Source organism: Phyllostomus discolor, chromosome 6 (genome assembly GCF_004126475.2).
Source record: "Phyllostomus discolor isolate MPI-MPIP mPhyDis1 chromosome 6, mPhyDis1.pri.v3, whole genome shotgun sequence".
In the NCBI taxonomy this organism is placed as follows: Eukaryota; Metazoa; Chordata; class Mammalia; order Chiroptera; family Phyllostomidae; genus Phyllostomus; species Phyllostomus discolor.
Genome location: NC_040908.2, coordinates 169389143 through 169406276, shown reverse-complemented (window position 1 = coordinate 169406276; position 17134 = coordinate 169389143). Strand labels below are relative to the sequence as shown.

The 17134-nt window shown below is 59.2% G+C and overlaps 2 protein-coding genes across 2 annotated transcripts in view; both read left to right on the top strand.

The window, feature by feature from the left end:
* LOC114490001 (butyrophilin subfamily 3 member A2-like) overlaps positions 1-1240 on the top strand; it is a 48726-nt gene extending 47486 nt beyond the window's left edge. Inside the window, exons 5-6 of the mRNA XM_036029847.1 lie at positions 349-412; positions 1090-1240. Coding sequence (XP_035885740.1) covers positions 349-412; positions 1090-1142 — 117 coding nt within the window. The 3' untranslated portion in view covers positions 1143-1240. The remainder of the gene's footprint in view (positions 1-348; positions 413-1089) is intronic.
* Positions 1241-14801: 13561 nt separating this feature from the next.
* On the top strand, positions 14802-16975 carry LOC118501407 (butyrophilin subfamily 3 member A2-like). Its single transcript, XM_036029851.1, has 2 exons — positions 14802-15115; positions 16718-16975. The coding sequence occupies exons 1-2, from the start codon at positions 14815-14817 to the stop codon at positions 16906-16908; spliced, it is 492 nt and encodes a 163-aa protein (XP_035885744.1). The 5' UTR covers positions 14802-14814; the 3' UTR covers positions 16909-16975.
* Positions 16976-17134: the final 159 nt, after the last annotated feature.

The window sequence follows — 17134 nt, the reverse complement described above, 5'->3', positions numbered from 1 at the left end:
GGCTCCTGTTCGATGTGTGGTACTTGCTGTGGCGACAGCAGAAGAGGACCCGGCCCCGTCCCAGGAGGAGGGGAGAGTAGGAGCTGAGAGAGAAGCAGCGCAGCAGAGCTGCAGCGGGAGCGAAGCGCCCAAGGTGAGGCCCAGCTGCAGGTGGTCGCCACCTCCCTGCCCCACCCACACCCACCACCCAGATCCTCCTCTGCACCCGTCCTCCCCTGGATGGGACTTTATTTTCAGTTTATGTGCAGAGTCACTGCAGGACAAGCTCAGTAAGCCCCCATCCCCATCTCTGTGCATCCTAGGGTCCCTGGTCACATTGTCACTGACTCCACACGTTGTTCCCTGCAGGGTGGACAAGGACCTGGTAGTGACCACGTCAGCTGCCCTGGACCTGCATCTCAGCCTCTGCTCGGTTAGTTCAGCCTCTCTTTCAGTCCTAAGCGCCCAGGGGAAGAAATGGGGACACTGATAGCACATGGCAGTGGGCTCTCCCAGTGGGGAAGGGGCTGCGATCTCCGTGCACAAGGGGGTGTTAGAGTCCATACACCGAAGGAACCCAGGGAACCCCATAAATAAACCTGGTCTGTTGAGTCGGCAAGGGCTGGCAGCTGCTGTCAGTGGGACGGGGGTGAGGGTTTCCTGCAGCACCAGCGACAGGCCGTGTGCTGCTTGTACTGTCTCCTCTGACAGCTCAGGGAGACCACCCACATGGCAGATCCAAAGGTCAGACAGTCGGGAGCCCAGCGAGGTTACAGACCTCGCCCCTGCTGCCCACACAGCCGCTGTGGTCCTGCTGGACAGGAGGGGGCCGCTTCAGTGGACAAGTCACGCTCGGGCCCCGCAGACCCCTGCCAGGCTCACTGGCTCCGTGTGAATGAGCGTCAGGCCTGTCAGGAGCCCGGCCAGGTCGTGTCCTACCGCGCTCCCTGTCCCCCTGCTCGGTCCCTTCTGTGAGGGCAGCCTGGGCGCCCAGGGCCTCCCTGCACCCTGGACCTGGTTGCCAGCTGGGTCCCTCACAGCGCATAGCACACGCCACGCCTGCCTTCCAGGGACGAGGCCAAGTCTCCCTCCGTGATTTTCTCTTTTCAGCCACGAACAGGATCTACTCCGAATTCGGGCAGGAGGTTCCCGAATCTAGCTGAAGGATGTTCATGAGGTTTGCTGGACTGGAGGAGAACGACATTGTCATCTGTGAGCACGGGGACCCGGGGACCCTGGCGGAGCAGCACCACAGGATGTTCCTGCGCTGGCACAGGGAGCTGGGGCGCACCGAGTCCCCCTGCGGGCTCGTGGCCGCCCTCCGTGAGATGCGGCTGCGGGAGCGTCTGGAGAATGTCACCACCGAGCTGGTGCGGAAGGTATCTTAGGTCGTGAGGACGCAGAGCCCTGAACTAGAGTCAGCTCTTTGGGCAACGACTGTGACTTAGTGGCATCCTGGGTGCTGGCCTTCCCCAGGTCCCTTCCCGTGGGTGCCTTCACAGATCCCAGATGGGAGGGAGCCCCTTCCGTGTCCAAGGAGCTTCTTCGGGAAGCTTCTGATGGGGAGGACCATGCAGCCAGGGGGCTCTCTGCCAGCGTTGCGGAGGTCCAGGGTACTGCCTGTGGCCAGTGTGGCCAACACGCTGCCCCTCAGGGGACTCCGGGGGCCCTGAGCTGCTTGGAAAGGGACCCACTGGCTGTGCTCGGTGGTCCCACGAGCCGTGGTCTCCTCCAGAAACAGAGGCCAGGAGGGCTGGCTGGTCACGCGTGTCAGCCCAGCAGCTCACTCCTGGGTGTCCCAGGCACTGCAATGTCCCCAGCTTCCACTTGGGAGCGCCATAGTTGGGTGACACTGATAAGTAAGTCCTAGAGAGACAAACCAGTGGTGACTCAGCTGTCACTAGGTTAGCTGGGGTGGGGCATGGGGACAGTTACTGTCACATGCCAGCTATGGAGGCCTTTGTACAGTTCTTTACACGTTTAAGCATAGGTGCTTTTACAGTTTTATTTATGTGTTAAAATTTCTCTAACACAGTGTTTTCATGTTCGTAAAATTTTTTCACCCAATAAAAGTTATATTGTAAATGGTGTTGCCTCTCATTCCTGTTGGGTGGACAACTTCGGGTGTGTTGTCCTGGGAAGGTGACGTGGTGCACAGAGAGTCAGGGGAGCCCAGGGTGTCGTTTGTGGGTGCAGGGCCCCGAATCAGGGACCAAGGCCCAGAGTGGCCTCTTGTCTGGGTTGTGGTGTCCCGGGGCCTCTGTCCCTGGGAATGAGAGCACCGTCCGTCCAGTGCTCCCCTGAGAACGCACCCGCCCTGCCCCCTCCTCAGTCACCCGGAGCAGCACCCGTCCTTGGAGGTGCCCACCCGGGGCCCTGCACTCCCGTGGGGCGCCGACCACCTTCAGCTCCCACGCAGTCCCTCGGCGAAGTCCACGCCACCCCAGCCAGCCTGTCCCGTCCAGACCCTTGTGCGTCATCCCCACAGGCATCTCCTCTGGAGTCCCCCCCACCCCAGGGTGTGAGGGTCCCCTGTCCCTCCCAGACCTGTGTGCCCAGCCCCCCAGGCCCGCCTCCCTCCACGCTGCTGCCCTCACTGACTCAGCTTCTGTCCACTCCGGCTCCATTCCGGCCTCCCCGAGTCCAGTCTCCTCCACTAGCAGCTGGACTGGGGGTGGGAGCACAGATCTGGCCCCACCCTCCCTGCCACCCACCCTCCCCCCACCCTGGGGAGGGTCCTGCCATTCCTGATTCGTTTAGGTGAACTGGCAGCCCCAGCCCGCCCTCAAGTCCCAAACTCGTGCTGGCGTTGCTGCGTGGGTCCCGTGGTCACGCTGAGTTTCTCAGCAGCTTGCCTTCTCCTCAGGTCATTCACAGGACAGTCCACTCGGCCTGGAATGCACGCCCCCCATCCACCCCCAGTCCCTTCCTCTAAGCCTCCTTGGAACTGGTCTTCAGTTGGAGCCAGCCCATTGCAGCCCAAGGGGCGGATCTCTGACCATCTGGCTGGTGGTTGTCCCCACACCACGGGGGTCATGCTGACTTCAACACCCACGCACGACATGACCTGTCCCTGAGGCCTGCGTCTGCACACAGAGGGACTTCGACCTCTGCCCCTCGACCTGTGCGGGGCCACATCGAGGGACTGTCCTTCCCAGCACCCTGGGTGATCCCAGGGACAAGGCTCCAGTGCGCCGGCCACATCCACCTGTACACCACAACTCCCAGCATGCCGGGGGATGGTGGTGTTGAAGCCTGAGGCGGTTGCCTAGCGACTGGACCTGTTCCCTATGCAAACCAGGGGTGGGGCGGGTGAGCCAGGACTTTCAATCCCACAAAGCACACCAGATTCTGGGAATGAGTCCCTGTGGTTTGGGGTCCAGGATTACTATGGTAGTGGGTTGCTCCCAGGAGCAGGGTGAGTGCTCACAGCAGGGCGTTTGAGGGGTGACTCCAGCCAGAGGGGCTGGCCCCCTGGTAAGATAGGGGTCACATCGGGCCTGAATCCTAGGTGGTCTTGGTGGGCCGGCTACCGGGCCCGGTGTGGCCAGAGACTCGGGGTAGACGCCCGCCTAGGAGGCGGAGGGGAGACCGCCTGTCCCCAGCAGACTGGGCCTGAGCTCGTGACACCCTTTTGGGGTTGAGGCCCTGCCCCGAGTGACCATCGCCTGCCCAGCCTCAGTGGCCCCTTGGGCTGTGCCAGTGTTCTCTTGCGCCTCACCTGAGATGGTCCCATGTGGCCCCATCCAGGCCTTGCCCTGCTGCCCCAGCTGGACCTCAGGGACAGGCCGAGCACGTGGGGTACTTGGTCCTTTGCCTGGCCAGCTGTCATGCGGGGGTGGGCGGAGGGAGCCCGAGCTGGGCACTTAGGAAAATGGGGCTGTGGAAGCACAGGGGACACGGCTCACATGAAAGGACCGGATTTTATGACGGCGTTCTTCGCGGCGGGCAAACCGCACATTTGGGCGTCAGGCCCCTTTATTGGCCGGGAGGGTTGGGTGAGCAGCCCTGGCGGCCCTGCCCACCGAGTCCCTGGCGTCATTGGGGTCGATGGGGGTGTCTGCAGGCTGGTTCCCAGGGGCCCGTGGATTCCTGACAGTCTGGGGCAACCTTCCCTCAGGACACACGCTGCACATGGGTGTGTCCCCTGGCTGGCAGGGATGAGAGGCCAGCCCTTCTGAGACACCCCCAGCCCCCATTGCCCCCAGTTCAGGCTGTGCAACGCCCTCGGCCCATGTGGTCCCCCTGCTCCCAAGTGCGTGATGGGTCTCCAGGTTGGGGCTTGGAGTTGCGGGAGTCACCCAGGTGACAGGCTGCTGAGCCACACCAGCACCCTCCGTCAGGGCACCCAGCACACCATGGACACGGGTGTTTGGATGCCAGAGCCATCCCCACCCACAGCCGGGGTTCACAGCCGATTCGGATGCAGCAGGGTGGGCTGGGTCCCAGCGGCAAGGGGCGGAAAGGCCTCAGCGATGGTGGGTCTGGGACAGGCTGTCCGGGTGGAAAAGGGCAGCTGGGTTCCTGTTGTCTCTCCAGTGAAGCGTGTTCTTGGTTCCTGTTTCACCGTGAACCACGTTGCTGTGGTGTTTCGTTCCCTTTTGTGGCTTCAGAACTTGACCTTTTCTGAGCCTTGGTGAGAGGCGCCCTGTTTTACACCATGAGGCCTGGGGTGGGACCCACGAGGTCTGGATGACTGACAGGCTTTCCTGTCTGAACCCTTGACCTTGGGGAAACTCCCAGACACTGTCCTTTCCCAGGACACAGCCCGCAGGTGCCCGGGCAGAGGGCGGTGGCCCTGTGTGCCTGCAGAACCAGCTGGGCAGTAACCCTTCCGACTTTATAGACACGGCCGCCACCTCCGGCTCCTCAGTGGCGTCGGCCCCCTGTCCAGAGTGTGTAGAGCGCAGCATGAACAGACTCGGGGCAACCTAGGAGGTAGTAGCTGTAGTTAACAACGTGCTGTTGTGCACGTAAAATGTCGTTAGGCCCTGGCTGGTGTGGCTCAGTGGACTGAATGCCAGCCTGGGAACCCAAGGGTCGCTGGTTCGATTCCCAGTCAGGGCACATGCCTGGGTTGCAGGCCAGGTCCCAGGTAGGGGGTGCCTGAGAGGCAGCCACACATTGATGGTTCTCTTAATTTCTCCCTCTCTGCCCCCTCTCTAAAAACAAAAATCTTTTTAAAAAATGTTGTTAAGGTAGATTTCCTGTAAAGCTTTTTTACGCTAAGAAAAGGGGAAAGCAGAGGGTAACATTGAGAGGTCCTGGGCATGTTTATGACCCCCTGTGGTGGCAGTACCACGGGAGAACACGCGTGTGCAAACCTGTCACATCGTATACGTGAAACACATGCAGTGCCAGGCCCCCACAGGTACACTGCCCGGCAGACACGCTTTTGGACCAGAGCGACTCTAAACACCAGCAGCCTGGTTACCGCCCAGGATGTCTGGGAACGCCGCCCCCCCTCCCTGCCCGGCCCTCCCCGCCCTTCCCGGGGAAGTGTTTGTCAGTCAGATTGGTTTGTGCGGACAGACCTGGAACGAGTTGCCAACGGCGGGATGCAGCCGCTATCCTCGAGCGCCAGGGAGGCTCAGGGGCAGTTATCACTGAGGCTGAGGGGAGGTTTTTAGCAAGGCCGAGGGCCCGTTCCAGGGACGCTGAGGGGTAGTTTTCAGGGAGGAAGAAGGAATGTTTTCAGGTAGGTTGAGAGCCAGTTTCCTGGGAGGCCGAGGGGCAGTCTTCAGAGAGTTGGAGGGGCACTTTTCAGAATGGCTGAGGGGCAGTTTTCCCGGAGGCTGTGTGGCAGGATTCAGGGAGGCCAAAGGCCAGTTTTTGAGAGGCTGAGGGGCGGTTTTCAAGAGACTGAAGAGCAGTCTTCACAGAGGCTGTGGTGTAGTTTTCAGGGAGACTGAGGGGGAGTTTTAAGAGAACCTGAGGGGCAGTTTTGAGAGAGGCTGAGGTGTATGTAGTCTTCACAGAGACTGAGGGGCAGTTTTTAGAGAGGCTGAGGTACAGTTGTCTGAGAGTGTGAGGGACAGTTTTTAGAGAGGCTGAGGGGCAGTTTTCGGAGAGTCTGTGGGGCAGTTTTCAGGGAGGCTGAGGGGCAGTTTTCATGGCGGGTGAAGGGTAGTTTTCAGAGAGATTGGAGCCAATTTTCATGAAGCTGAGTGGCAGTTTTCAGAGGTGTGGAGGGGCAGGTTTCAGAGACACAGAGGGGCAGTTTCAGCAGGCGGAGACAGCTTTCAGAAACGCTGAGGGGCAGTTTTCTCATGGGCTGTGGGGCAGTTTTCAGGGAGACGGAGCGGTATTTTTCAGACAGGTACAGGGGCAGTTTTCAGAGTCACAGTGCAGCGGCGTACACGGAGGCATACGAACGTATCACAGACAGAATTGCATGAAATGTGGCCTTGTGTGTCCGGCTTCTCTGGTTCAGGCTGGTGTCCCCAGCAGCTGGGTCACGGTGGGACCTGCCAAGGCGTCACCTCTCTGTGTGGCCGAGTGACACTCAGACGTAGGTGCAGACACAGACGCGTGGTGGTGTTCGCCCTTCTGCTCAGGGACTCGGGGACATTTTTAAACAAACAGACCCTGAACCCCCACAGCTCTATGACAAGGACAGCTTTTCAGTCAGTGGTGTTGGGGACCCTGGACGTCTCCAGGCCCGGGAGGAGTTGGGCTGTCACGTCACAGAAGACACAGAAACTAACTCACAACGACCCAAAGACCCACCTGCATGGTCTGAAGACGACAGAATCCCCGAAGGGTCAGAGGGGACGTTTCTGGACATTGGATGGTGTTTGGGGTGCACGTGACATGGGGCCACCTGGGGGGTGTCTCTGAGTGCCTCAGAGAGGCCCTGTCCCTCAGTCCCTCCACGATCCTACGATGACAGGTTCCTGTGCGTGCGTGTGTGTGTCTGTGCACACACGCGGCCTCTCCGTCCGACTGTGTATGCATCTCCGAGGGTGTCCGTGTCTCCCCTTCGTGGGCGGTGCTGCCGTGGAGGCGGGGCGCAGGCGCACTGACGGAGGGCTTTCACCTCCTTCATGAGCGCACCTGGGGTCGGTCTGTCTGTATTCGGTGTCACGGCTGCTAGAAAATATGTCGGCGTGTGACTTTACTGACACGTTTCCTGTTTCTGCAGACACCAGAGCGCAGACAGCGGTGGTTTGGTCGCGAGCTGTTTAATCTTCCTTGTGTTTGTCTGGGCATCACGATCATCATCATCGTTGCCTACGTCAAGAAGCCAAAAACGGAGGATTCCAGCCCGTGTGCAGTGGGCTCCCCAGGGGTGCGCGCTCCGCGTTGGAGCCCCAGGAGGAGAGGGCGTGACAACCGGGGCTGGGGGCGCGCCAGGCGCTGCCTGAGGACAGGGCGGGGCCTCTGCGGGGTCTTCCGGGTTCCCCAAGCTGGCGACCCTCCCCCACCCGGACCCGCGCCGAAAGGAAACAGCGCGACAGCGATCACGGTGCTTCTACGCCGATCCCCAGGCCCCTGGACTCAGTGACGATCGGCCCCTCGGCCATCTGAAGGGTGAGGCTTTTTCATTTCCTTGTCCTGGCTCCAGGAGACTCACCGGGAGCCCGGTGCGCTCCTCGGGAGAAGCTAGATGGGACTTCCTGGGGGGAAGTCCGTGATTGCGTCGTCCCTTAGGGGCAGAGTCCTACGGAAGGCCCCCTCGTGCAGCCCGTTCGGCTAGACCGGTCCGGGCTTCCCGCTGCCGCTGGCCGGCCTGGAGGACCCGCGCGGGCTGCGGCGGGAGTGAAACTACCCTGCCCCGCTCCGCCGCTGCTCCGGAGCGGGGCTCGCTCCGGCCTCTGCGCTCCCCTCTCCCGACTTTGCTGCGGCTCCTGGGCGGGGCGGCTCCTGGGCGGGCGCAGGTGGGTGCGCGGCGCTCGCGGAGGGCAGACCCCGACAACGGGGTGTGGGGGAGTGGGGGTGCAGCCCAGGGCTGGACAACAAGGCGGGCAACGTGAGAGCTCTGAGCGGGGCTGGCGCCGGGGCGGGGCAGGAGGAGTCCCGCGGCTTTCCCTTCTGCGCCCTTCCCCCCGGCCCCCAGCACCCGCGCACCGGGGTCCGAGCGGTCAGGGTGGGAATTCTCCCAGCTCAGGGGCGGCCCCGCCTCCCACTCCTGCGGACCCCAGATGCTCTACGGGAGAGGCGGGGGGGGGGGGCGTGAGGAACTTAAGACCGCGTTCCCTCGTGCCCCGGTTCCTAGCACGCCGGCACAGACACCGGCCTGTGTGGTGCGCGCCCAGTGCAGGTCACGATGGCCAGGTGGGACCTGAGGTGGGTCCACGGGTTTCTGGGGAGACTGGAGACTGTCCACGATCTGCCCGGGCCTCCATGGAGCCCTACTGTACTGAAAGTGTGAGGGAACAACACTTCCCTTTCGGACCGGACGCGGGTGGGGGTGGTGGTAGCGGCGGCTGCAACCCAGGACGTGGGGGCGGGTGCGGGTGGGAGGAGCGGTGGCTCCCAGCCCAGGGCGTGTGGGTGGGACTGCAGGGGGAGGAGCAGGGACCAGAGTCTCACGCCTTGGGCACGGTTGCTGGTGTTGCCAAAACCAAATCCACCCCTTCCGGGGATGGGTGGACATTTAAGAAGCCAATCTTTTTTTTCTTTTTTTAAATATATTTTATTGATTATGCTATTACAGTTGTCCCATTTCCCCCCTTCCCCCCTCCACCTTGTACACCCTCTCCCACCCACATCCCCCCTTTAGTTCAAGTCCATGGGTCATACTTACAAGTTCTTTAGCTTCTACATTTCCCATACTATTCTTGCCTTCCCCCTATTTTCTCCCTACGGTCTATGCTACTTATTCTCTGTACCTTTTCCCCCTCTCTCGTCCTCCCACTCCCCTGTTGCTAACCCTCCATGTGATCTCCATTTCTGTGGTTCTGTTCGTGTTCTAGTTGTTTGCTTAGTTTCTTTTGGTTTTGCTTTAGGTGTGGTTGTTAATAATTGTGAGTTTGCTGACCTTTTACTATACATGTTTTTTAATCTTTTCTTAGATAAGTCCCTTCAACATTTCATATAATAAGGGCTTGGTGATGATGAACTCCTTTAACTTGACCTTATCTGGGAAGCACTTTATCTGCCCTTCCATTCTAAATGAAAGCTTTGCTGGATAGAGCAATCTGGGATGTAGGTTCTTGTCTTTCATGACTTGGAATACTTGTTTCCATCCCCTTCTTGCCTGCAAGGTTTCTTTTGAGAAATCAGCTGACAGTCTGATGGGAAGTCCTCTGTAGGTTACTGTCTCCTTATCTCTTGCTGCTTTTAGGAATCTCTCTTTCATTTTAATTTTGGCTAATGTAATTATGATGTGCCTTGGTATGTTTCTTCTTGGGTCCAACTTCTTTGAGACTCTCTGAGCTTCCTGGACTTCCTGGAAGTCTATTTCCTTTGCCAGATTGGGGAAGTTCTCCTTTATTATTTGTTCAAATATGTTTTCAATCTGTTGCTCTTCCTCTTCCCCTTCTGGTACCCCTATAATTCAGATGTTGGAACGTTTAAAGATGTCCTGGAGGTTCCTAAGCTTCTCGGTTTTTTTGAATTCTTATTTCTCCATTCGTTCCTGTTTGATTGTTTCTTTCTTCCTTCTGGTCCACTCTATTGTTTTGAGTCCCAGTTTCCTTCCCATCACTATTGGCTCCCTGTGCACTTTCCTTCATTTCTTTTATGGTAACCTGCATTTGTTCATCTAATTTGCGACCAAAATCAACCAATTCTGTGAGCTTCCTGATCACCAGTGTTTTAAGTTGTGCATCTGATAGGTTAGCTATCTCTCGATCACTTAAAAGGATGAGTCCTGGGGCATTGATTTGTTCTTCTGTTTGAGCCATCTCTCTCTCTCTCTCTCTCTCTCTCTCTCTCTCTCTCTCTCTCTCTCTTTGGGTCTGGGCAGAGCCTTAGGTGTTCACCAGGGCTGGGCACCCCAGTCGCTAGATTGTGACTTTGTATGTGGGGATGGGGTCAAGAGGGAACAATGGAGGTTGCTCCATTCTCCGTGGGACCTCAGTTTCTTCCCTGGGATCCTGGGTTGCGCACTCTGCCCTGCTCCACAATCGCCACCTCACTGCGTCTGCCAGCTGCCGCTTGCGTACTCAGGGTCCACCCGCTGCGATCTTGCACGCCCCAGAGGCCTTACACGCCCCCGCATACCTTATGCTCCCAACTCTCTCTGCTTTCCGTGCCGTGACCCGAGCCTGGCTGCTCGTCTCCGCCCCTCCCAGCGGTCTGGATGAACGGGTCTACTTCAACTTCTTGGCTGTCCGACTTCCACTCAGATAACTTCTCTATCAGTTCTGGGTGTTATTCTGTCACTAAATTGTTGTTGTTCCAATCTTGGTTGTGCGTGGAGGTACGGTACGTCCACCTATGCCCCCATCTTGCTGGAAGTCAGAAGCCAGTCTTTTATTTACTAAAAATCAACTCCGGTGGGACAGGGCGGACTTCCATTTATGGACGACCTGGGTTCCCCTGGGCCCTGACAGAGAAGCTGCAGAGTGGACCTGGGGTGCACACTCAGCACCCCTCTTCCCGAAGCTGCAGGATGTCGGGAAGAGCCGAGAGTGAGTCGAGTCCCCAGTCCCTAGGACACATGGAGCCGGGAATAAGTCCGGAATGTCCGAAGGGGACAGGAGCTGAGGGTTGGTGCTGTGCTGTGTACCGGCTGCCAGGTGCTGTGGCATCTGCTCAGGCAGAGGCTGCAGCGACCAGGTGGGGTCTGTGCCCTGGGCCCCACCATCACCTCTGTGGGCCCCCCTTCACAGCCTCACCTCTGTGTGCCCCCCATCACAGGCTCCTATGTCAGGAGACATTTTCACCCGGACCACATCACCCAGTGCAGCCAATGAGACCCTCGCTGCTTCACCGCTCACCAAAACCGGAAGACGGTCTGCCTGCCATGTGCCGAGTGCTGAGAAGGTGAGTGGGCCCAGTGACTCGTGGGGGTCCTTTGGTTTCTCCATCCCACCCTGCAACCACCTTGCTCCTGGGAATCACCCCAGGGGCAGGTGTCACAGGTGAATAGGACGTCGGGTCAGGCAGGATGCGTGTCCACCAGGATGACAAGCATCTGTGGTGAAAGGGTCCCCCTGAGGCCCCCGGGATTCAGAGCCGCTATCGAGAGAGGAACGCACACGGGTTCACCCCGCACCTCTGTGTATGCCACATTTTGGAAGGAGGCTGGGGTTCTGCCACCTTCCCACCCAGTGCTCCCACCACTGGGGCAAGACCTTCCGCTCACAGTCCCCTGCACGGGGAGGGGGAGGGGGACTTAAATGTGAGCAGAGGCCCAGGCCAGTTAGAAAAGCCGAAGCCTCCCCCCAACACACACACGTCTGCCTCAGTGACGAACAGGCAGCAAGTGCAGTATCTCCTGAGGGACCAGGGCACCAGAGACCCGACAGGGCTTTTCCAGAACCTGAGGCTCAGACAGGTTGAGTGACCCGCCTACCCACACACAGCTGGGGTCTCCTCCCACCGGTGGCCGGAAGCTCCTGGCAGGGGTTTTGTAAGAAGGGAGAAGGAAGGAAAGAGAGCAGGAGAAACTCGCACGGGAGGGTGTTGGGGGTCTGCAGTGAGGGGCCGTGTGCAAGCAACACAGGCTGTTTAGGCAGCTGGTTCAAGGTCAGCAAGCGTCTGGGAGCTGAATGTCTGCGGGTGGGAGTCAGTTCCTGTGGAGTCTGTGTCTGGAATTCTCGGGCCCACGGGCTGTGTCCCTGCGTCACATGTAGGTGGGCAGGTCGTCTGTACCTGCTGAGAGAGGGTGTTAGAGACAGTGGGGTGGGTTACCAGGTGCGTGCCTTAAAGATGTGCGTGTAAAGATGTCTGTGACACAGTTATTTGTAAAACGTCAAATCTGAACCAACGCACACACACGTCCGTTGGAGCCGGGACCTGCCACACGGTCTGACCACAGAGGGGGCCCCAGTCCGCGTGTCTGTTCTTTGGAGAAATGTCTGTTCAGGTGGTTGGTCCATTGGCAAAATCCGATTGTTTGGGGGGATTTTTTTGGTGTTAAATGATCTGTGTTCTTTGTCCGTTTTGGATACTAACCCCTGGCTGATCGTATGGTCGGCCAAGGCCTTCTTCCGTCTCTGAGTTGTCTTCTCCCTGCGTTGCTGCTCCCTCTGCTGTGCGGACACTGCAGTTCCACGTGGCCCCATCTGTTCGGTTTCCATTTGCTGCCCCCCACCCCAGGCGGTCACCCCAGAGAGACAGTGTGAGGGGTGGCATCAGGGTTCGGGGCCTGTGTTTCCTCCAGGGCTCTGGTTTGGGTCCCATTCACGTCGTTCACAGGTTTGTGGTCCTTCCTGTACGCGGTGTCAGGAGGTGACCCAGGCCCCGTCTCCTGCACGTGCCTGTCCAGTTGTCCCAACGTCTGTTGAAGAGACTGTCTTTCCCCCATGGTATGTCCTTGCCTCCTCTGTCATGGGCGAGTGTCCGTGTAGGTGACACTTCGTGTCTGGCTGTCGGTTCCGTCCCATTGATCTGCGAGTCTGTTTTCTGCCAGCGCTGTGACTTCAGGGTGTGATGCCCAGGGGAGCCCACATTGTATCCTGCAACCACACTGCCTTCATTTCCACGTTCTCACGGGAGTTTGTGGGTCCTCAAACGTTCCTACGCACCGCGTCCTGCCATCTGCGAGCGGTGCGAATGCTCCTTCTCCGATTTGCTTGCTGTTTGTCTCTGTCTCACGTGACCGCTGTTGCTCGGACTCCCAGTACTCTGGTGCGGGGAGGTGGTGAGAGTGGGCGCCTGCCTTCCTCCTGATCGGAGTGAGGGAGCTTTTGGCTTCTCACCGTTGCGCGTTGTGTCACAGAGCGTCTAGGAATTACGGTTTTTCAAAGATTTATTTCTGTTTAGAGAGAGGGGAAGGGAGGGAGAAACACAGGGAGAGAGACATCAGTGTGTGGCTGACTCTTACCCTCCCCCTACTGAGGACCTGGCCCACAAACCAGGCACGTGCCCTGACCAGGAACTGAACCAGCAACACGTTGGTCCCAGCCCCCGACTCACTGCACTGCGCCACACCAGCCAGGGCAGGAATTATGTTCTTAATAATGCATTTTTATTCATAATTATAACCAAATTTGATACAATTTATACATTGTGCTCTTGTAGATTTTACTATGATGAGCAGCATAAAATATGAACCTTTGCGTTCATGCCAGTTTTACTTTAAGAGCAGTGTATGCCAATGTAATCTGTGGGGCTAAGGATAAAACTTTTTCAGGGCATTTGATATATGAGGAAGGACTGAAAAAAACTACCAGGAACTACCTTCTGGAGGGTGGACCCCTTATAATTGAGACTCCCCCTGCCAGGTGAGAGTTCCAGGAGCCCATCTGCATCAGTGACCAGCTGGCGTTGTTGTGAGACGCTGGGTTGTGCTTTACTGATTTTATTTTTTGATGACTCTTCCAGAGCACTGACCCATTTCCCGATGGGTGATTTACCAGCCCACCTGCCCACCTGGGCTGAGTGTTCAGCAGTTTTTATCAAAACCCCACGTGCCCACCCTCCCTACTTCCCCGATCTCACCCAGAGCGACTGTTTTTCTTTCCTGGGTGAAAAGAGTCCACAAACGGAAACGTCCAGACGTGTAGGTCGTGAAACAAAACAGCAGAAGCTCTGAGAGGCGTCAGAGTCGCCGAGTCCAGAGAGTGTTCAGGGCGGTGGAGGGACGTCCCCACGGGTGTCCCGCATCCAGCGGGGAGCATGTGAGGGTGACCAAAGGCTAAAGGTGTGTGAATAAAAACAGTTTTTATAAGTAGATTCTCTTTTTCGGTCGCCCCTTGAGTACACGTGCTCCTAATGCATCCACAAGTGTTCACATTCATGTGAAACACAGGATGTAATTCCCATTCTAATCTATTTAAATTTCATTCCTTTATACTTTATATTTTAACATGGTCTATGATAGGAATGAAAAACAATAAATATCCTCCAAAGATGTGGAAATGTGTTCCCCACTCTGGAAACTTCTAGACTTTAGAACTTTCAGGTAATTTAAAGCCCAGGGTGAGAGGGGACCCCGTGGGAGGGGCCGCCCAGGAGGGAGGTGAGGGGGCGGGGCACGCTGGCTGCTGTGCAGAGCTTGCCCTGCAGGGGGCAGCAGCGGGATGGAGACTCAGAGCAGAGGGGCCTGGCTTCCTCAGAGGGTGGTGTAGAGGGGCTCGCACCTGGCTGGGGCAGGGAAGTGTGGGCAAGTGGGGGGCTTCTGAGCAGGTTCCCACAGGAGAGCCCGGTGCTCCCTGCTGGCGAGGGATAAGGTACCTGCATTACCGCCCCACGTTTCATGGCTGATTTGCATGGAGGGATCCAAGGTGAAGAGACCCCCAGGGGACATTTGCAGAGGAGGCTCTCGGGTCCCCAGTGATGGCGGTGGTGCCCGGGTCGGCCCTGGCCAGGCAGCCTCTCCACGTGGAATCCTCCTCCTCCTTCCAGGTGGTCCCTGATGCCCAGCCCCTGCTGGGCTCTGTGGTTAGGTGCCTGGTGCTCGGTCTGCTTGCCCTCCCTGTGTGCCGCACCCTGGTCCAGCTGCTCAGCCCCTCCTCAGGTAGGACCGACCGGGTGTGCGTCTGTGTGTGTGAATCCTTTACCTTTGGGCCCAGCCAGAACCCTGGACTCCACCCACCCCTGCAAGGCCCTTCCACACCGCACCTGTGTGAGGACTGAGTTCCCATCTAGCTGTCTGTCACCTCGCCCTCCCTGCCTGGGACACCCCCTGGCCCTCTGGCCCTGCTCAGTCTGACGGCGCCCCCTTCTGATGACCAGCTGAGTTTGCTGTGGTCGGACCCCCCCGAGCCCATCCTGGCCATGGTGGGTGAAGACGCAGACCTGACCTGTCAGCTCTCCCCGAACATGAGCGCTGAGAACATGGAGCTGACGTGGGTGCGACCCGGCCGCAGGCAGGTAGTGCACATGTATGCACACGGGCAGGAGGACACGCCGGCAGAGGAGTATCGAGGGAGAACTTCGATTTCACGAGAGGACGTCACTGTGGGAAGGGCTGTTCTCCGGATTCACAACGTCAGAGCCTCTGACAAGGGAACCTACCTGTGTTATTTCCAAGATGGAGACTTCTATGCAAAAGCCCAGGTGGAGCTGCAGGTGGCAGGTGAGCCTCAGGCTTGTTCCAGGCTCCTTTCCCTGGGCGGGGGCAGAGGCTGCAGACCTACCCCAGAGCAGGTGGGCTGCTCACCAGCATCCACCCCCGCCTCCATCTCAGCTCCTCTGAGGCTGGTGACAGACCCAGGGGTCCCCCGGGGTGACTTCCTCCTGCAGCCAGTACAGAGTCCCCCATGCCGCCCACCTGTCTCAGCAGGGGAGTGGAGGTGGGGGACTGGGACAGGAGGGAGGGCCCTCCCCGCAGTGGGTGGCACATGGGTGTTTGTGTTCAGCGTGTTCCAGACCAATGCCGTGGTCCCCCAGGGGCCCGCTGTGGTGGGTCCAGTAGACTGAGCTGCAGGGACAACTCCTGTGGGGCCCACGTCCCCACCAACCCCCAGGAACACAGCTGCAGTTGGATAGGTTGTGTCTTCCTCAGTGCAGCGAGGGAGGACGCTCCCCTGGGGACGGGGACACCGGGGTGTCTCAGAGAGGAGGCGTCAGGGAGGACTCGGTGCGGTTCGGGGTGTGTGGAAGCAGCGCTGGGATCTGGGTGGACGTGGTCAGGATGGTGGGGGTGTCACTGGTCACTCTCAGCCGGCACAGTGAGGTGGGTCACTGCACACGGCTCGTGTTTCCTCTGTACTGTCACCCCACTTTTCAGTGGCCTTGACGTGGCCCCAACCCACCCCAGTGAGGAAGCACCTTGTCTGAGGTGCTGTCCCGCAAACGTGCCTGTATATGGGCGTCAGGGCTGCAGTTCGAGTTCCCCGGACACAGCCCGGCCCTGTGGCTTCCAGTGCGTGGGGGCTGGTGGAGCAGGGACGGCGCGGCCCCCTGGCCTTGTTCCCGCATGGCCCCTCCTCAGCCTGCTGTCCCTTCCTGCAGACCTCGGCTTCCCCGACGGAGCCCCCACTGCAGGACTCTGTGTGTTCAGGTCCTCAGAGGGCTGCCTCCCCCTCCGTGTGGTCAGGGTCGTGGGGACAGGTGGCAGTAGCTCCACTCTTCCTGGCCCCAGGTCTGCTGTCTTCCATGGGACAGGTTCCCGTCTGCACAGCCTCGCTGTGGACACTTCCGGGGGGAGACCCTGGAGGGAGAGCCCAGCAGCCTGGCAGTGAGGGCAACAAGAGCCTCCCGAGGGGCCGTGCACAGAGTCACTGCTCGGGCGGCCGCAGGACGACAGCCGTGTGTCTACTCCTGCTAACGGAGTGCAAGGCCCCCAAAGGACGGGCGCACAGACAGCAGGGCAGTTGGTGTGTGGGACCCACTTAGGCTAAGGGGCTCCACCTCCATGCCTTGCCCAGGGAGGGGTGGAGGGCCTCTGCCAGGGACCAGCCTGTCTGGGGCAGGGGGGAGGGGAGGCTGCGGCAGTCTCTAAGGGGACTTGGGGAAGCAGCCTCTGCTCTGGCCCAGAGCCCCCTGGATCCAGCACGGGGTCCAGCCAGGGTCAGGCAGTGGCCCCTCGGGGATCAGTCTCTGCTGCACAGCACACGCTGGGAGCAGCTCCTGGTCAGTCCCTGCTGGGCTCGTCAGTGTGTGCGCCCCTCCATGCTGTGGAGACCCCCAGAATTGTAGAGGGCTCCCCACGACTCAGCTCACTTCTCCTCCCCAGCGCTGGGCTCTGATCCCCACATTGACATGACGGGCTACGAGGCTGGAGGGATCCGCTGGAATGCACGTCTGCCGGCTGGTACCCGCAGCCCCAGATCCAGTGGAGAGACGCCAGGGGACAGAGCTTGCCCTCGGAGGCAGCATCTGCGGCTGCAGACCCCCAGGGCCTTTATGCAGCCTCAGCCTCTGTGATCCTGGAAGGCGGCTCTGGGGAGGGGGTCTCCTGTGTCATCAGAAACCCCCTGCTGGGCCAGGAGAGGTCAGCCAGGCTTTCCATCGCAGGTGAGTGCCCTGCCCCCTGCCCTGGGCTCTGAAGTGTCCCTGGGGGAAGGCCTGGTGGTCTGCTGCTGACCTGGGTCCCTGGGTTGCTCTGCTGGAGAGGGCACAGAGCAGGGACCTGGGGCCCTTCCCCTGAAGT

What these genes read in the sequence shown, in the direction of transcription:
- LOC118501407 (XM_036029851.1), top strand. Translation starts at nt 14,815, where the DNA reads ATGGTGGGTGAAGACGCAGACCTGACCTGTCAGCTCTCCCCGAACATG. An exon ending in GGTGGAGCTGCAGGTGGCAG is followed by an intron (nt 15,116 to 16,717) that starts GTGAGCCTCAGG and finishes TCTCCTCCCCAG; the next exon opens with CGCTGGGCTCTGATCCCCAC.